The sequence below is a fragment of the Sitodiplosis mosellana genome, unplaced genomic scaffold (genome assembly GCF_009176505.1).
Source record: "Sitodiplosis mosellana isolate CC-2019 unplaced genomic scaffold, AAFC_SMos_1.0 Smas_scaffold_38, whole genome shotgun sequence".
Classification (NCBI taxonomy): domain Eukaryota; kingdom Metazoa; phylum Arthropoda; class Insecta; order Diptera; family Cecidomyiidae; genus Sitodiplosis; species Sitodiplosis mosellana.
Genome location: NW_022595280.1, coordinates 2093043 through 2113274, shown reverse-complemented (window position 1 = coordinate 2113274; position 20232 = coordinate 2093043). Strand labels below are relative to the sequence as shown.

Below are 20232 nucleotides of genomic sequence, written 5' to 3'. Positions count from 1 at the left end.
CATCATCCAATCACAAATAAATTCATGTATTTTAACAATAAAGATACAGAAGCGAAGTTTAACTTCATCATTTAGCTAGAAAAAGTATGGCCTCCCGTGTGGAAAAAAAAATGACTGACTGACTCTAGATTCAGTTGACTGTAGTTGATTGAATTTATGTTTTGGTATGAAGACAATCACTTTGTCCCAAAATAAGCAATTTATTTTGACTCGTAACTTTAAATGATTTCAATTAACTTTGATAGTCTTACACTACTTACACTACACGTTGTACTGAAATGTCAATCAAAGTAAGTCATTTTTGTCCGAAATTAGTTAACTGACTGGTCAGTTACAATATTCGCACACGGGCTGTCTATCCATAAAGCCATTTTAATGGAAATTTTTCAACCAATTATTTCGTGATTGTCAGAATTTGTATCACGGTTAATAAAAAAAACAGGATCTGTCAGGTCATTAACTTTATGAGATAAGAACAAAATGAGACCGCTGCGATTTGTAGATGAAAAAGGCCCAGTTGAAAAATCAAAATCGTTAAGTAACTTAACTTAAGTTATAGTAATTTATGTCCCATAATAGAAAATTATGCCGTGATTATACAAATGATGTTATTTCCAGACAAATTCATATCTACTTAAGTACACAAGCCGAATTAAAATGTTCGTATCTCACACACATGCACCTAAGACAATACATTTTGCGTTCATTCTGTTTGCTTATGATCCAACAATTCAATAACAGATGATTTCAGTGTCAGCGTACAATTGAAATCGTGCATTGGGACTTTTTGAATAACACGAAGGAAGTCGTTAATCAACGGAGTTAAGGAGATTGTAGTTCAATCAATTATTTTATTAAAAATATCAGAATTATAACAACAAACTAAGTGAGATTGGATTTGTAACGTTAACGGTGATGGATGTCGTACGACTAACTTACGTTAGTTTCAATAGAACATTCAAGAAAGCAACATTGCTGCGCATTAACAATTTCATTTCACCAGGGTAAATTTATCATTTGAAAGACAAATAAAAGAAGAATAATTGATTCAAATAAAAAGATTTATTTGATTTTACTTCAAAATAATTTACTTGAAAATGTTATTAACGAAAATAATTAACAATTTCACAGATTATCCACAGTTGGACAATTGTTTTGGAGAACATACCAGTTTTGTGCATTTTCATTTGGTCGAATAAAGAGCATCAAGACGACGACGAAATCAAAAATGGCTTTTGGGCCAACAAATTTAAATTGTGTAGTCAAACTTGTGCTTATTTTTGGAATGGTTCAGTAAGTTAAGACATCTCTTGCCTATGAATAAGTATTTCAGTTTCAGTTGACGTTGTTCACTTGAATAGAATCATTCATTAGCCGTAGTCAATAATTTCATTAAAGAGATTTCATTCATTTAATTTGTAAAACAGTATATAGTAAAGTGGTATTCAATTTTAGCATGTCATTGTGTGATTGTCCCGTGGAAAAGCAAGAGAACGGATTTTATGTGCCAAAATTGATGATGGGAGAGAAAAGGGAATTACGTATACCATCTGTTAAAACAACTCCACCAATAGATTTGAATGATATCAGCCTAACTGCACGGCCTATACCATTAGTAGATGCATTAACCTGTGAAGAATTCCTCAGGACACCCATTATAACTGATCTGTTGAGTTCACAAAAAGTGAATCTCTCAGATGACAGTCGATCAGTAATTACAAACACAAACGGCGGTGGCATCCTTCAATTCGGTGCTTTAAAAATTGTAAAAAGTTATCAAGCTTATCATGCTCTTCAAGTTATCGGTACAATGACGCCTGGTGGTTCTGAGGCACGAAAACCCGTATTCGCCTATTGGTTACCACTCGGTGGATACGTTGATGTACCGGTAATTCCTGAAGAAGATGATCCAAAGTATGTGTTTACGCCAGGTTTCAGTGGAGGATCACTAGTTGCTGATATGCACAATATCAGCACACTTCGTATTCATCATGTGGCCGGTGGAAAAGAGAACAATGAACACGAAAACGATGGCGACGAAGAGCATGGATTTTCGGCAGCATTTGGAATGGTCGGTCGATTGTTGCATTCCGACTATGGATTTCATGTGAATGTTGACACCTGTAAATACGTCGAGAATGGCAAAGCATTTGCTTTCATCAAATTTGACAGTGGTATTCAGCATTGGGTAATAACGTACCAGGGAATTATACACATTCCAGTTATAAATGAAATTAGCTTCGCACAGCGAAACAATTGGAAGGTCAAAACGAAATTCTCTGCATCGACAAAAGTCGTTATGGTTGACAGTAAGATACTGGGCACACACACGGGTCACAAAGGAAAAATCGTAGAAAATCGCTGCTACTTTGGAAAAGTTTGAAGGGAGTACAAAGAGATACTCTCGTAATGCTATTTATATGGACAGATTTACAATGAAAATAATACATTCAATTTGTTTTAGATTCCAATCCAGTGTAATTATTATCGTACAAACAAATATATATATGTACAATTTTCGAATAAATACATTTCATTGCAATAAAAAGGAAATTTATGTTGACTTATTTCGAATCACCGTTCGTTCCGTTTTCGAAAACCCTTCAATTTTCGAATAAAATGATTGAGTTCAATATCGCAATCGTTGTCACAAGAATCAAAGGAGTTTCTTTGTTGTTGTCTTTTTCTTGAGTATGCACTTTTATTGTATGGTATCGAACCTTGTGATCTCATTCTGAATATTTTAAATGTGAACCAAAAAAATCCCAACGTCAGATGGAAAACCGAGAAGCAAACAATGATGGATTGATTCTCTTGTATAAGAGTGGATTTTATAGAGAGCACGGCATCGAATAATCCGATGCACATCATTCAACGCATACATTTGCATCTGTTTAGTTTAGTTTAGTTTGTTGTCTTGAATAAAAGCGTACGTCACTCTCAATCGTGCCGCTATCCTGTCAAGTCAATGTTGTATTGTGTTTAACCAAAATCAGAGGTTTGTCGGAATGGTTTTTCAAATAGTTTCAAATCGATTAATTTTTAACATATTTTCTCACGTTCAGGGCAATTTCAACGTTCAGTGAAACCGTAAGATGTTTTCGCTACTATCTGAACGACGTAAAATGCAGAGCAGCAATCAAAGTCGCAGCAAAAATTTCATCACAGATCTCTACTTGGATGACAAATTCGCTGATGATTTCGCGTTCGGTCCCAATGACAAACCAATTCTTGTACCATCCCACAATTGTTTACTAGATGGACGCAGCCCAGTGTTCGGGGCAATGTTTTTTGGTGAACTAAAAGAATCGGGCAGCATCAAAATCACCGATGTATCGATCGACGGATTCAAAGACTTCTTGAAGTTGTTCTATCTGCAGGAAGTACAAATTACGACCGAGAATGTTTACGAGTTCACATATATGGCTGATAAATACGATGTGGCGAAAGATCTTGAAATGTGCATTTTTGCGATTTTTGCTGGAAAACTCGACAACAAATGTTCTGTGCACACATCTCACATTGGCAATAAAGTACAATCTGAAGCAACTTCAAAAGCAGTGCGAAGAGAAGATACGGGTCAATGCGATCGATGTGTTTGAATCGGAAGGTTTCGTCGATGTCAGTGCGAATATTCTACGGGTGATTTTGCAAATTAATGACCTCAATTGTTTCGAAGAAAATGTTTTCAACGCATGCATGCGATGGGCCGAAAATGCTTGCAACCAAGATGGTATCGATGCAACCTACAAACAGAATTTGCGTTGCAAATTAGATGACTGCTTCTACATGATCCCACTCTTGGAGATGAAAATTACCGATTTTGTCGGAATTGCTTCTGCAAACCGGACACTTTTCTCCGTCGACGAGATTCTCGACATTCAGAATTTCATTCTGTCGGGCATATCAACCAATTTCAAGAAAAAATCCACCAAAAAGAACAACGATGCGACCACATTCACCTGGTGCGATAGATCATTGGTAAAATGTGTTCTTGGTGGCAACCCGTGTGAAAAAATAGTAACTGAGCAGTCAGTTAACTAATTTGGGACAAAAATGACTTACTTTGATTGACATTTCAGTACAAAGTGTAGTGTAAGTCTATCATAGTTAACTGAAATCATTTGAAGTTACAAGTCAATCTAAGTTGCTTCATTTGGGACCAAGTGATTTTCTTAGAACAAAAATATAAATTCAATCAACTAAAGTCAACTGAAGTTATAGTCAGTCAGTCATTTCTTTTTCACACGGGAATGTATGGCTTGACATTTGGAGTAAACAGCATACAACGTTCAGCTCATCCAACAAATTGTTGTTCGGCGGTTTCAATCCAATGAAGAAGCGACCTGGTCCAAATCAGTTTCTCACTGGGAACATCTTCATCATGAGACGAATGGAGTTTTTGCAGTCCAGCCAATTGATTGAGGAAATTCGATTTGTTGGCAATATTGATCATAATGCGACCCATCTGCCGTGTGTAAAGTTCGACAAACCCATTGTGATCATACCACATGTGAAGTACACCATCTTTATTGATTTTGGCAACAATCACCATGACTAAGGTGACCAACCGTACGGATTTTTGCGGGACAGTACGGATTTTTCAGTTTTTCCGCGGATTTTTTCTCATGTCCCGTCCGGTACGGATTTTTGCCGATTTTGTACGGATTTATACGGATTTTCGGAATTTAAACAAAATGAAAAAAAAATCTTTAACCAAATCTCTAAATTCGTGAAATACACATCAAAAATGTATACAGAACTTATGCAAACAATTCCAGTTATTGATATATCATTGTTTTTACTGTTGTTTTTCAATTCTTAACTTCTTTTAATCGTTCCGTCGATGAAACGAGTTTGCATCAACTCAAATCTAATAGTGTGAGCAACTGAAATCGATTTTCAGAAAACCAATAATGTAAGCAACTAACAAACGACGTTGACATTGCATGCAGCATGAGTTGTCAACAAACATGTCAACGAATCATGGCAACTTCTCCTAATATAAATATTTTCGTCATCATAATTTTGTTTCTGGATTTTTCGATCATAATTCAGAAAGTCAATCGTAACCATTTATTCGTACTTATGAGTAGTTAAGAAAGATGCAATGAGTTCAGTTCACTCTCTGAAGCTAAATCGATCATATTGATTGAAAGACAATTGCTTGTTTTCTCGTGTGTCTTTTAATACGAAATGTCGCGCCGAAAATGTGTGTTCAACCAAGACCTTCAAAAGAAGTATGATTTTTTGAGAAAAAGTGAAACTAATGACATTAAGGTTCATTGTACGATTTGCAAATCCAAAATAAATATTTCTTCGGAAGGAAATCAAACTTAGATTATTCGTGCATTGAGTTCTACAACATGTTAAAAGGCAATCAAGATTTGATAAAAAAAAATTCGCTCAAGACAAATATGCTTTCAAGAATGAGGAACAAGATCAAACTGTAGATTTAAATATGTCAATCGATGAGAGTTTTTGATTTATTTTCATTGATACCTCAGAAGAGAAATATTTAAATGTGTTTCATACTATCAAGAAATAAAAATATCACTTATTTTCAGTCTTTTTACATGTACCGCATTTTTGTACGGATTTTTTTTTCAGTGTACGGATTTGTACGGATTTTTCAAGTAAATTTCACTCATTTGTACGGATTTTTACTGAAACAGAGTTGGTCACCTTAACCATGACAAAAGGGGCATACTCAAACGATGGACATTTCTCGGAGGTGGAAACAAAACCAGTTACACTCTAGAGAGCGACATTCGTATCGATTTCCATGATGATGCTGGAGCCGAATGCAACAATGCTGTACATAGCATCATTTACAAATTGAACTTCAACCGAGCTTGGGGCCGTTCAAACTAGATTCAACGACAAATGACCACTTTTTTTTTATTGAACATGAACAATCAGTATTGAGTCACATAAACAAAACTCTGACAATATTCTTTCTTTTGAAATGAGGTGAGATAATTCCAACATAATCAGAAATTGAGAACGTAACCAAAGGTTGGACTTTGCTGTTTACTTGTTCAATCGTTTTTTTTTCATGAAATTTGTTTACTATTTTCAAATATGTTTATTTAAAATTTTCATGCTTGTTGAATTAGGTAATAATTCTCCCGGAAAATTTGTATTTTCAAGGGGAATGTAAAAAAATGATAAAATATACGCAAAGTGTGAAAAATTATTTTATTGCCATACCTACCGAATGAAGCATAAGTGTGACGCGAGTGCTACGTAGTCCTAAAACGCTTCTTTGAGAGATAGACGAAATAGCTACTGAAAAATCTATTATTTAAAAATTCACCAGGAATCTTTATCACTTCTCAATACATACCAAGTTAAGAAAAAAAAACATTGTAATCATAATTCCTTGGCGTATTTTGTCTCTTCTTTTTTTACCAAGATATAAAAAGCCACACGATGTAATGTTTTTTCAACATAAACTAAACAACCGCTGCTCAGAGAGGATCGTCTGAATTTGTTTGAAAATCATATTTTTTTTACTGTTCAAACCGATTGTCAAGTCATTGTGATTCTGTGGATAGTTGTGCTTTTACAAAATACATTTCAACATTACATATAAATGTAAGTGTAGAAATATCATATTTTTCAAACTATAAATCGAATAAAAACGATTCAATTATGGTTTTGTATGTCTGAAAGCATCAAATTAGTGAACAAAAATTCAACAAAATCTGCACTAACAACACATTGCATAAACTGATTCTTCTGAATGTAGCAGATTTGCCGGTGGTTTTATTGCAAACAAATTTTGTTCAAGCATAGCATCGAATGGCTCAATGCGTAAGCGTTTAGATTTATGCAATTTGATTGATAAATATAAAAAGGATCGCGTGCTGATGTTTCTTTGTCACATTAACTGTATGTAGTAACAGGCAAAAGGAACACATTTGTCTGCGTTTGTTGAAATCGCGCTCATTTAGTTGTTCTTTCAAAAGATTCGATATCATTTTTTGTTCTTTAAAAGAGCGTTCTGAAGTGATAATTCAACACTCAATTTATGTATTTTTCAGATTCCAAGACTACTTTTTCCAAAATCAAATAAAAATAAAAAGAATTACATCGGTAATCCCGAACTTTTCCGTGCCGTTGGCCTGCGTTGTCCGTAGGTACTTTTGGTTATTTTTTGTGAATTTTCTTGAAATAAAGGCAGTGAAAATATAATAATGAAAATAAAGTGAAAAATCGACAATTCTGTATGAGAGGTACCCGTAAACCGTACCTCAATGGCTTTAAACTTTCTGAGGTTTCATTTTTTAGAGAAAAAATAAGATTCTGAAAGTTTCATGTTGATCGCATTTGCAGAAGTTTGTATTTTGGCCCTCAATTTTTCCCAAGAAAATTTCGACAAAAATTGAGGACAAAAAATCAAACTTCTGCAAATGCGATCAACATGAAACTTTCAGAATCTTATTTTTTCTCCAAAAAATGAAATCCCAGACAGTTTGAAGCCAATCGGAGTCGATTTACAGGTACCTACCATACAAAAGTGTCAATTTTTTGAGGTTTTTCTTAGGGCAAGTACCCCAGGATCAAATCGAAAATGGCTCATCTTCGAACTCAAACTAAGTTTTTCGGATACAAAACTTTTGGTATTTCCAGATTTTGATTATCTCAATTATTTTTTGAGTTATCGTGTTAACAAACACCAACGACGCCAACGACGCCAACGACGACGGCACACGAACGGAAAAGTGTCTCAAAAAGTGGTTTTCTACGCGTTTCATGAGTTTTTATGATGATCTAAGCTAATTTTGCGAAAAAAGTTTTCGGGACCAATTCCTATACTTTCCCTTGACACGTTGTGTACGGAAAAGTAAAACCAATTTTTTGACAAATAAATCGGAGCAAGGAATAAATGAATGAAGTTTCATTGATAAATTTTTCGAAGTAATGCACATTTACAGCGTTTGCATATATTTACCCCACCAACATTGAAAAGTTTGTAAGTCATTTAGGCAAATACACCAGTACTTGTGAATAATTTACAACTCGCCCACCATTTCAGTTGGCAGGTGGCTATTATCGGTTGCCGTGTGGGAAGTGATGAAGGCATGCAGAGTGTTTCCAACCATTTGCCTACGAGCAATGAGTATACTTACGGCATATCAGTCAAGGGAAATTTCTTCGAAATAATTTCTCACACGCTTTGAGTGAGATTGAAACTTTTGTTAGCGCCCCGTCTTTTACCCAGCTGTTCTGGTTGAAAATAAAAACGCTGTCATAAATTTATTGGAGATTGTGGCATCTCAGTTTAGATCGTCTTTATTTCAAGCCAACTCCAAAATTGACGACAATACATTTTACATTTACATAGAATAGAGTTGTTTTTTTCATTAATTGGTTTAGTCATTTGCAGTGTAGTTGGCAGAAAAAATATTATCATTATCCATAGTTGTATTCATTTTGTTAAAAAAATAAACAAATCAAATGTGTGTGTAATTTGTATTTCATTGAATGAGAGAGTGGAATGAGAGATTTTTCTTGTTTTTTTTTGTTTATTCTGTGTGTAAATTCACTTCAGTTCATCTTATCTTTTTGAAATTGCATAATGCCATCATCTCCCTCAATTTTTGTTTGCACTATTTAGTAAATATGACTAAAAATATATGTATATATTTATTAGGAATTTCATTTGTATGTGTTTTTCTTTGTGATGTGTTTCGGTATTAGTTTTTTTGTTGTTGTTGTAGATGTAGTTGATTTAGTTTTTGAGACGAAGATCGAAAAATAAAAAAAATTACTTTTATTTTTGCAATAAACGACATTTATATTTAGATATTCCTTTATGTATAATAATAAATCTTTGCTGAGCTGAGATAATATATTCTTATTTTTTTTTAAATATTTTTTTTTCTCACTTTTTTTTAAATATTTTTATTTATAACTTTGTGTGCATATAATAAATAAGTATGATTTAATTCAATTTTTTTTGATGGGTTGGGTTTGTATTTAATTTCTCAAAATATATATGTATGGATTTATGTGTCAGAAATTGTTTGTTTCTTCTTTTCTTTTCATTTGATAAATAATATGATGATGATCAAGTTGCAGCGACAGATATACATTCACATTTATAATTTTGTTTTTTTTTTAATTCAATTTATTATCAGAAGTCGTATGGTTTAATTGTTTGGTTTAAGGTTTAGCCTTTGTGAGATATTCGATCTGCTTCAAATATATATATATATATATATATATATAATAATATATATATATAATATTTTCACTGGATTCGAAAGCAATGATCAGTTTCTAGTTTGTTTTAAAACATCTACACATTTTTTTCTTCTTCTTCTCTGTTTTTTTTACTTGAATTTGATTTATGCAATTGCATTGTTATTGATTTAGTTTTGTTTTGTCCCATTCATTTCCCTGCTTACTTTTTGCTTTGTTCCTTAGCATCAGTTGCATCTTTCGATGGTTTTTGTGCATTCTCATCTTCCTGCTCCTTGACGGTCTCTATGTCCAGTTCGCGTTTTTCGCTCTGCGTGTTTTGTGGTAATGCTTTTAGGATAGCATGTACCTGCGGAGAATAAAGTGAGAATTATCCATTATAGTTAATTCATTGGGAGAAGCTTGTATTGTTCATAAGTATACATTTTATTTATGTGTACGGTTTCTTCGATTACTACCCTTTTTATGTACAAGATTCACTTACCTCTTCAGCGACAGCCATCAAAACAAACTCGAATTGTTGGCGTGTAGCGACCAATCCGGCCCGTTGATCTCTTAGATGCTCCAATGTGGCGGCAATGTCAATTTCACGGGCTCCCTTACTCATGCGGCCCAACACCAAATCCAATAGAATGTAGGCACCTAAAATTAAACACAATTATCACACTAATCGCACAACCGCATCAATTTTCTGCATCAAATTACCTGTTCTGCCGGCGCCAGCACTGCTGTGAACCACAATTGGACATGATCGGCCACGATATGATTTGTTTACCTTGCGGCGGAAATCGAGCAGTGCTTTGGCTGACGTTGGAATACCATTTTGTGGCCATGACAAGAAGTGGAACTGTGTCACGGTGCGTGTTTCTCCAGTGCGTAGATTTTTCAAGTAGAATGACCGAACCAAATAGTCATCACACCAGATATGCTCGCTCACTAAATGCACCTCGTACATATGATACACTTCACTGCCCTCCTCTGGCCAATATCGAGCGCATGCACTTTCGTTGTTTTCCTGCAAACGGCAAAGAGTCACGATCACAACGGCTCCTTGTTCCCAAATCATTTGCCAGAAGTGTGAAATGGTTGCTGGTAATGGCCCTTGGGCAGCCACATAAGCTGGTGCACGTGGATCATGATCCGTCTGAAATTGATTGAAAAATATCAGTTGATATTTTATTTATTGCAAATTGTAAATGATGTTTACTTTTAGCATATGTCTAACCCTATTGAAACAATCACATGGCATTGAACACACTCACCATCAACACCACTTGAAAAACCATTAGGAACAACAGAGCAAAGGTCAACGAACAAGTTCAGTTTAAAAAAAAAATGAACACGCATAGACTTGCAAATTGTTTCTTATTATATATTCAAATACCGCCCTGTTCGTACTGCGCTCAAAGCCTATATAAACAATGTTATTATATTTGACGATATTTGGATCGATGTAAATGACGATGTGGCAGCGCCACCTATAAAGATTCCTTATTAAAATAGATGGAACTATTGAGTGCGTGCACCATATCGCACGTAAATTGTCAATATGGCAGCGTCCATAGAATTGAAACGTCAACCAATTTCGTAGTCACAAAAGAGCACCGTACGGCCCTGTTCGGCAGCATTATTTTAACACAAAGAGGAAAAAAGTGATTCGATAAAGTTGGTAAGAATCCACATATTTTCTTCATTCCAATTTCACATAATGTGATCGTCACAATATTCATCCTCTTTCAGCATCAAAACGTACATCGTATCACAAACATCGTAAATGGATCGACTGGAAGAAAATGGTTTGCAAACAGAAGAACGATTCCCGAACAATTGTTCATTCGATCCAACAAGGTTTTACTTAAGCAATGATAGTGCTGATGTTCATTTTGCATTTGAAGTCAATGGTCAAGAAATACTTTTGCCAGCGCATAAAATCATATTGTCATTACGCAGTCCAGTATTTCATGCGATGTTTTTTGGTGATATCAAAGAAATTGGCAATATCAAAATCGCGGATGCATCGGTAAATGGCTTCAAACGATTTTTGGCGCTATTTTATCTGAATGAAGTGAAAGTAACCGGTGATACTGTCTTCGAACTTACAAACTTGGCCAAAAAATACGATATGCCACACGGTTTGGAAATTTGCGAAAAATATTTGATCACAAACACCGATACCGATGAAATATGTACACAGCTTGGGTTCGCGATCAAATACAATTTAAGCAAACTGCAGGAATATTGCAAGGAAAAGATACAAGCGAATGCGACCGAGGTGTTCAATTCAGACGATTTCATCAACACCACTTTGGATGTGCTGAGAGTGATTTTACGATTGGGTGATTACAACTGCTTTGAAATAGATGTATTTTATGCATGTATGAGATGGGCTGAAAATGTGTGCAATCATGATGGTATTGATTCAACAGACCCACAAAATCTACGCCGTGTGTTAAATGACTGTTTCTATTTGATCCCATTCACCGCAATGAATATAGAAGATTTTGCAAAAGTTCTTTCTTCTTACAAATCGCTTTTTACCACGGAAGAATCATCGAACATCATGGTGTGTATTGTAAAAGGTGCATCAACCGAATTCACGAACAAGTTGTCCAATAATGCCAACAACGTTAGAACATTTGACTGGAATCAAGGCTTGCTGTCATGTAATCGAGAAGGTTATTCTTCTATGATAAATGTTGATGAACACACTACGTTCAGCTCAAACCATCGGTTATTATTCGGAGCGTTTCGATTGTTTGGTATACAAAATATGGGCTCAGATAAACCATTATCGGTGACCATTTGTGTAAACAGACGTGGCGATACACTCCTTCCAAATCGACTGCATGAAAAAATACGATTCATCACTACAAATTCTAACAGAGGCGACACCATTCTGTTTAAATTGGAAAAACCATTGATAACACCGTACAACAAATTTCAACTTTTACTCTCACACATGGACACTTTAAATGCAGGATGTTAGGGGACCTAAAAACAAACAAAACTGCATACTACGATTTCTCCGTTGACGTGGTAATAAGAAAAATATCAACCTATCAAATATTTTGTGTGGGCTAGGATTTTTAGACTTTTATATCATCATGTTTTGGTCATTAACTCAACTATTAATGATATTATTGACTTGAAATCTTTTTTCATTTCATAGAACAGAGTCATAAAAACAAATTCCGTCGAAAAAATATGCCAAAAAATCATCTTTGGGTAGTTTTTTTGACCAAAATATCGAAAAAAAGGCCATTTTTACTAGTTTTTTGAACAAAACGCGCACGGTTTTTCATTTTTCCTGATTATTGTGCTACCAAAACTGTAGCCAGAGATGAAACAAATATTTTTCCATCAAATACTAACTCAAAATACCATATCTAGTCGACTTGCATACTACATAACCGCTTACTGATCTCTATCCGTGAAACCAACCAAAAATCAAAAATATCAATTTCGGGTTTTCTGTTTATTTTTCCGGTTAATTTTATTGAAAATGGTTCAAAACTACAAGAAACACTTAAAATAATATGATTATAATGATTTTTACATAGTTAAAAAAAACTGTCGATCGCTTTTTCGTTTGTGCTGATTGGGATCTGTGTCTCGACAAATCGACCAGCAGTAACCCAGAAGCATTGGCATTTTTGAAGAATTTTTTCCGTACCCAATTGTCCGATGCAAAAATTGAAGCAGGTGAATATTAATTATAAAGAAAAACATTTTTAAAAAAGTAATTTCTCATAAAACAAATGTGGTCTCAATGCCCAGGTACACTGAATGGTCCACAAACTAGACAGCTTTTGGAATGCTCCGAATTCTCTGATCTTTTAACTCCTATCCAAAAGAGGGCATTTGAAGGAATTCGCGATGATGCAATAACTTTTTGGGAAACAACAGAGCAGAGAATTATAAAGAAATTGTTGCTGAAATGTTGACTGCATTCAAAGAAATGGAAGTGAATATGTCATTGAAAATTCACTTCATGTACAGCCACATGAGCTTTTTTCCTGACAATTGCGGTGACTACAGCGATGAGCAAGGTGAACGTTTTCAACAAGATATTGCTGTAATTGAAAAACGCTTTAAAGGTAAAAATTCTGCCCATATGTTAGGTGAATACTGCTGGTCGATTTGTATAGAAAGATCAGAGAATTCGGAGCATTCCAAAAGCTGTCTAGTTTGTGGACCATTCAGTGTACCTGGGCATTGAGACCACATTTGTTTTATGAGAAATTACTTTTTTAAAAATGTTTTTCTTTATAATTAATATTCACCTGCTTCAATTTTTGCATCGGACAATTGGGTACGGAAAAAATCCTTCAAAAATGCCAATGCTTCTGGGTTACTGCTGGTCGATTTGTCGAGACACAGATCCCAATCAGCACAAACGAAAAAGCGATCGACAGTTTTTTTTAACTATGTAAAAATCATTATAATCATATTATTTTAAGTGTTTCTTGTAGTTTTGAACCATTTTCAATAAAATTAACCGGAAAAATAAACAGAAAACCCGAAATTGATATTTTTGATTTTTGGTTGGTTTCACGGATAGAGATCAGTAAGCGGTTATGTAGTATGCAAGTCGACTAGATATGGTATTTTGGGTTAGTATTTGATGGAAAAATATTTGTTTCATCTCTGGCTACAGTTTTGGTAGCACAATAATCAGGAAAAATGAAAAACCGTGCGCGTTTTGTTCAAAAAACTAGTAAAAATGGCCTTTTTTTTCGATATTTTGGTCAAAAAAACTACCCAAAGATGATTTTTTGGCATATTTTTTCGACGGAATTTGTTTTTATGTCTCTGTTCTATGAAATGAAAAAAGATTTCAAGTCAATAATATCATTAATAGTTGAGTTAATGACCAAAACATGATGATATAAAAGTCTAAAAATCCTAGCCCACACAAAATATTTGATAGGTCGATATTTTTCTTATTACCACGTCAACGGAGAAATCGTAGTATGCAGTTTTGTTTGTTTTTAGGTCCCCTAACATCCTGCATTTAAAGTGTCCATGTGTGAGAGGATGTGTTGTATGGTGTAATTAAGCCCCACATGAAGTACACAATCCATGTAAGCTTTTCGGAAAGTGAACAATTGGCTACGAATGATGATGGGGATCTTGATGAATGGAGAGTTTCAGCAACTGACTATGAACAAACTCATTTTCTCACATCCCAGGGCAGAGAAGATATTCACATCAAATTTCATAAGGATCCAGAAGTGTCTCTAAATCAGTTTGGCAGCATAATTTCGGCTTTGTACTTCAATCGTCTTTAATTTTAAACAATATCTTCTTCCATTTTGAATTTTTATCTTAACAAATAAGGACTCAATTTCAGAATAGAAATAAAAATAAATTCCATCTTGAAATTAGGTGTGTCAGTTCCTTTAAAATTCATCGAATAACAAATCAAATTAAAGCTCGAAAAACTGCTCGAAATACTCACAATAGTCGATGCATTGATGTAGTCCAAACCTTCGGCGTTGACCAAATGATTAAGAACGACTCGTGAGTGATCATATGGGAGAGGTGCATCGGGTCGATTCAGTTGTGCGCACTGCGACTGCAAAGCAGCATCACGAGCACTTGGTTCGGCTTCATATCGGCATAGTACCTCCCATTCTCGTTGCAAACGCCCTTTATTCCTAAGATGATCTTCCATGTATGACTGCAAATCAGAAGGAGACATGATAAATTTCCTTGAATTCAAAGACAAATATCGATTTAAATACCAAAACCATGTGGCCCGTAGAGATGTCCATATTCGTAAGTGCTGGTTCTTCGCTCCATGACGATGTACTTGACCGTGATGATGGTGGTCGTTCGTTTTGCGTGCCGGTCATAATGACACGTTCGGCTGGCGTATTGCCGCCACCACCTTTAGTTGTCATTCGTGCTCTGCATAGATCTTGATAGTCTTTTTCCGCTGGATTGGAGAAGCTGCTTTGTAAATCGCCCAATTTGTACTTTGTTTTGTCGTGACCTCTAACCAAGAAGACTGTAATGATTATGATAATACAGGCAGCAGCTGCAGCAGCGGCGAGCATGAATGGCATCATGTATGACAGATTATCACGTTCCCCATGATCTTGCAAATAGGTGGATGAAACGTCCGAACCAAGCTCCTTAGTCTTATTTCCAACACCGGCCCGCAACACAGTTACACCTAAGCGACGTGACAAATTGTTCTTGAAACGTCCATCGTTGATAGCACGAGCCACATCTAATGCCGTCTTATTTGGATTGTTCTCTACACGGAATGCAATCTCGTGACGATCAACTCGAATTGAGGTAAGTAAATCTTTCATGTTCAGCAAGTCGGCAATTGCAGATATTACGCGACTTCCATCATGCCATGTATCCATGCTAGAAATTTATAAATTTTAAATAATTAATGCCATGAAAATCGAATCAGAATTTACTATCTAAACATCTGTTTACTTACGGTGTCTTGAGGATGACATGAGCAAATTGTGTGTCAACCGAGTGTGGAGCATGGTCGTCATCGCCATCTAAATGCAAAACTTTCTTGATTTTGGGTAGAGGACCATCTTTATTCGCGTCTTTTTCGTGCGATACTTGTGCACTTGAATTGATTGCCGGATGACCTTCGATGGGAATATCAACGGGAGGACCCGGCTTTTTCACATCCAATCGCTCGTGTCGTGTGAAACCTGAACTTGACATCTCTTCCAGAAGGCTTTTGAAACCTTGATTATCTACAAAAATAAAATCTCAATTTTTTTATATCTGCTCTACCTGTTGGAAAATTCGCTTACGTTTCCGATGTTGCGAAGATGACCCATGTGTACTTGGTCCATAGACCAAACCACCTTCTGTGTACACGGCCGACTGTTCTTTCGGTCGATTCGTTTCAAGAATTTTCCTGTGGTGATATTCATTTGGATCATTATTCCTTGGGTCGAATTCTTCCAATTCACCTAATTCGGCCAAATCCTCAATATTTTCTCGTTGATGTTCACGGAAAAGGCTTGTCAATGGGAAATTATCATAATCTTCGCTCAATGGATAAATGTCATTGTTCTGCGATGGTAATACAATGCGTTTGGCTTGCGGTTGTGGGTCTTCGAACAAACTCTCAATGACATCTACATCATCATTTTGAGCGACATCGTCTGGAGCGGCGATTCCATCCTTGTAGAAAATCGGTGGTTTAAGGGAGCCCGACATATATTCCGACAGCATGCGCCTCAGTTCGATGCGATTTTTCAAATCGTCCATTCGAGTTTTTAGCTCTTTTTCCTCCTCTTGGGTCTCATAATGATTGCGATGGTCATAAGGTGCTCTTTGCTCTTCAACATCCAATTCACTGAAAAGCAAACCAAAATTAGCATTGGTCAATAATAGTCATTGAGTTTATCTGGTATTTTTGTCGAATTCATAAGAATCGAATCAATAAATGGAAGCAAGAAAAAATTTCGACAAAAAAAGTCTCCAATCTCATTCACTTACACCAAATCCGGTCTTCGTTTCATCGGTGGATAGTAAATTTCATCAGCAAAGTTGTTATCGCGCGGTGAATACTGGATCGAGGCATCTTCGTCCAATGCATCTTTTGCCTGTTGTTCAGCAATTTGTTCGGCCTCTTCCAAAGCGGCCTCGAATGCATCAGCATTCACATTTGTGATCCGTTCGGGGATTTTTTCCCAGCAAATTGCCGATGAATAAGGCAATTTTTGGCTGATGGCAAACAATGAATTCTGAAGACGACATTGTACGTACTCGTGATCCCATGGCAATGAATGACGATTTACAATTGAATGTACGTCACGAAAAACATCGGAAAACTCTGTCTGAGCTGATGGATCGAGGTATTCTCTGTGAACAATATTAACAAATAATTGTGTGAAAATTATGCACAATAACTGTTGATGAACGCTTGAACTCACTTTTGAGCTAGGTGGATATCATTTTCATCGCCGTTAATGCATTTCCCAATTACATCGTCTATTATGTTCGAAAAAACACGTAACAATTGAATATACAAACAAAACAAAATGTTAAAATGCGTGGAAAATTCCCGGCACGAAATCCAATCTTACCATCGAAACAATACTCGATTCCCTGAAGACAAAGCTCGTTGACATACAAGCATCCTACATGAATAAATTTCACAATCAATACAATCTTGAAATTATGTGAATTTCAGCGAAAAACCAACCAATATTTCCTTGTCTTGAAGCTTCAGTGAAGAAAGTGCGGCTACAACTACTGGCTAGCAAAAGGAGCAAAGCAAAAGGTTTCCAGAGTTCATTCGATTGCCATATTCCGTCCAACCTTGATGTCCTTTTAATCATTTCGGTTCGATGTCACACACAACTTGAAGCATAGTGAATTGTTATTTTTTTAGTATTTTTAGCGCTTTGTGACAGAGATAAAATAGAATGTGATTGTTCTCAATTGAGAACAATTAATTTAATGGTATCAATGTTTTGGATGAACGTTTTCTGGGCACAGGTGCCAGTAACAAATGATTTTGCAACATGTGCTGCAATGGTGCAATTACTCTCGTGCATCCTCACCCAACTTGTATACCATATACCGAGTATTTGCGTGGATATTAACGCACATAAGGTGTTTTATTTACTCATTCTCTTTACATTGCTTGATTTGTACGTCGCATTAGCAAACAACATATTTTTCAATGGATATTTTTGTATCACCCACATTGAGTGCTTTGCCATCTAAGGCCGAGTCTAATAGAGACTTATGTCAGATTATGAAACAATCGTTGGCACTCAACCACCCGCAATTTTTTGTTATTTTGCTGAATTTTAATAGCACTTGCGTCGACACCAATTATTTATTAATATTGCTATAAATAACAAATGATTTGTTAATTTGTTTTCGCTCAGAAGGATTTTCGACAGATTGACCGACAAAATATTAATGGTGAAAAAAAAACTGGAAGGATATAACTAGCGCCCCCATTAATTAGTATTCCAAAAGCGGCTGATGTCCAATCAAAACAATTGTTTATTCAGAGGTCTTCTTCACTCACGCATTATAATACTCTAACAATGACATCGATTTTAGTATGTACGCATAAAAAATTTAGAAGAAAAACAAATTAACACCCAAAATCATGGTCAAATTTGGTTTTCAGTCAATGTTGCATTTACTTGTATATCCATGAAAAAAAAGAGAAATATGTACGAAAGTAAATTAGAAATTCCGAGCGCATTCTCAAAATGGCATTCAATGGTGGATTAAGCGACATTCGCGTGTATAGAACATTCCATATTGAACGGTTTGATTGGGTGTTTTTCACAATAGTTGTTGCCATCTAATGGGTGTTAGGCAATTTTTTTTTCTATGAAAATCAGATCAAAGAGAAAATGGCTTGAAAAAAAATGAACGGTGGTAAAATCGAGTCAGGGATAAATGGCATTTGCATGCAATGGAATGTCACGTTAATTACACGCATATAGAAGATTTATAAGGCATATAGCCAACAGGTCGTTCGTTGTATGAAAAATGGAAAAGGCACCCATATTAGCGCCGCCATCTTTCGCCATTGTGTGCGAGTGTGGATTTTCTGTTATCATCAACATCATTTGCTGCGGTGAAAATGTTGAATGAACATAATTTTTCTTGGAAAACTCAACAACAATTCAAATAATTCCATTCTGTATATTCTGTTCCATTTTCATATATACTTGGCTGAACTTCACCTCGTAAGAATGATTGTTGTTGTTGTTGTTTTTGTTTGGGTGTTTAGTCGAGTGCTACTTGTGCAAAAAAATGTATCATCGCCCATAATGCTAATTGTGCGTGGAATTTAAAAACAGCTATTTTTGGTATTTGATTCTTTCGAAATAAACACCTTCGTTGGGTTTCTGTACATTATCATCGATATCAATAAATGGCAAAAAATCAAACTACAGACGAATGACAACATAATGAATCGAATACGGCACTTATTACGTATTTAACGAAAATAAAAAGCAAAACTCACCCATTCAGCAGCCACTTCAGAGTTCATTCGCGAGATTAGTACATTTCACAGTCTATACACATGAATTAATTGCTTTTTTTAAATTCTTTTTTCTTTTGTTTAATCTTTTTTCCCACTATAACCGAATAAAAAACAGACACCAAATTATGAACGAGGAAAAAAATTTGGTAAAAATACTTTCTGAACGAAATTTGATGCGATGCGACTTAAAAAAACGGACAAAAAGGGCACACACAAAACATACGCACTAGATGTGGAAAATGTAGAAAAGAAAAACCAAGTGAAAATTACACAGCACCAGAGCAAATGGATATAAATATAGTATGTGGTGTAGTCGTCGTCGAAAATGTGTTGTGTACTCAATGGGCAATAGCTAAGAACTGGAGGCGCTGTGCTCTTCGAAACCGAAATCGATATTTTTTCTTTCATCCGATGGCATTTCATACGCAATTCGCATTTCTCCGCTTTTACGTGGGTTGGAAAATATGCTTGGTGGAAGCGATTCATTTGACGTGTGCACGATGCACGTACACTTGTGGCTAACGACACAATGCCGATCTCATATAAGCGCCCCTATATTAGTTGACTTGTTGTGGGTATAAGAATGCTTTGAATAGAATAAAAAAAAGCTTGGAGAATGTGATGATGATTCAATGCGCACGCTCGTTTAAGCGACCGACAATGTACGACCCTTACATCGGCGACAAATTTGGTGACGTCTGTAGCTAGATGTGTTTTTTTTACTCTGCTTGTGCTTTGTTTGCCTTTTACAATCAGCATTAGATAAATACGTTGTGACGCCAACAGATGGAAAGCGTTTTTTCGCCCTTTTCTCGATAAGATCACACATTATACAACAAAACATGCTCATGGCAAGGATTTCGGATTTATGTTTTCCATTTATTCGCTTGAGGTTGGTCATTGATATGCAGCGCATATAATTATTCCTTTTGATATTTCCACAAATGACGGTCGCATCATAAATGCCATCGATCCAAAGCAAAGCAACCAACAAAAAATTAGCA

The 20232-nt window shown here is 35.6% G+C and overlaps 2 protein-coding genes across 2 annotated transcripts; one reads left to right on the top strand and one right to left on the bottom strand.

The window, feature by feature from the left end:
• The first annotated feature begins 457 nt into the window (after nt 1-457).
• Nucleotides 458-2553, top strand: LOC129569630 (uncharacterized). Its single transcript, XM_055448680.1, has 3 exons — nt 458-1004; nt 1132-1293; nt 1456-2553. The coding sequence occupies exons 1-3, from the start codon at nt 916-918 to the stop codon at nt 2381-2383; spliced, it is 1179 nt and encodes a 392-aa protein (XP_055304655.1). The 5' UTR covers nt 458-915; the 3' UTR covers nt 2384-2553.
• A 5711-nt stretch (nt 2554-8264) lies between these two features.
• LOC129569644 (uncharacterized) lies at nt 8265-20125 on the bottom strand. The gene is made up of 12 exons (XM_055448721.1): nt 19208-20125; nt 17411-17568; nt 17292-17345; nt 17139-17196; nt 16702-17067; nt 16008-16558; nt 15674-15947; nt 14961-15594; nt 14675-14896; nt 9919-10357; nt 9698-9855; nt 8265-9562 (listed from the first exon to the last, which is right to left on the bottom strand). The coding sequence occupies exons 2-12, from the start codon at nt 17544-17546 to the stop codon at nt 9416-9418; spliced, it is 3039 nt and encodes a 1012-aa protein (XP_055304696.1). The 5' UTR covers nt 17547-17568; nt 19208-20125; the 3' UTR covers nt 8265-9415.
• Nucleotides 20126-20232: the final 107 nt, after the last annotated feature.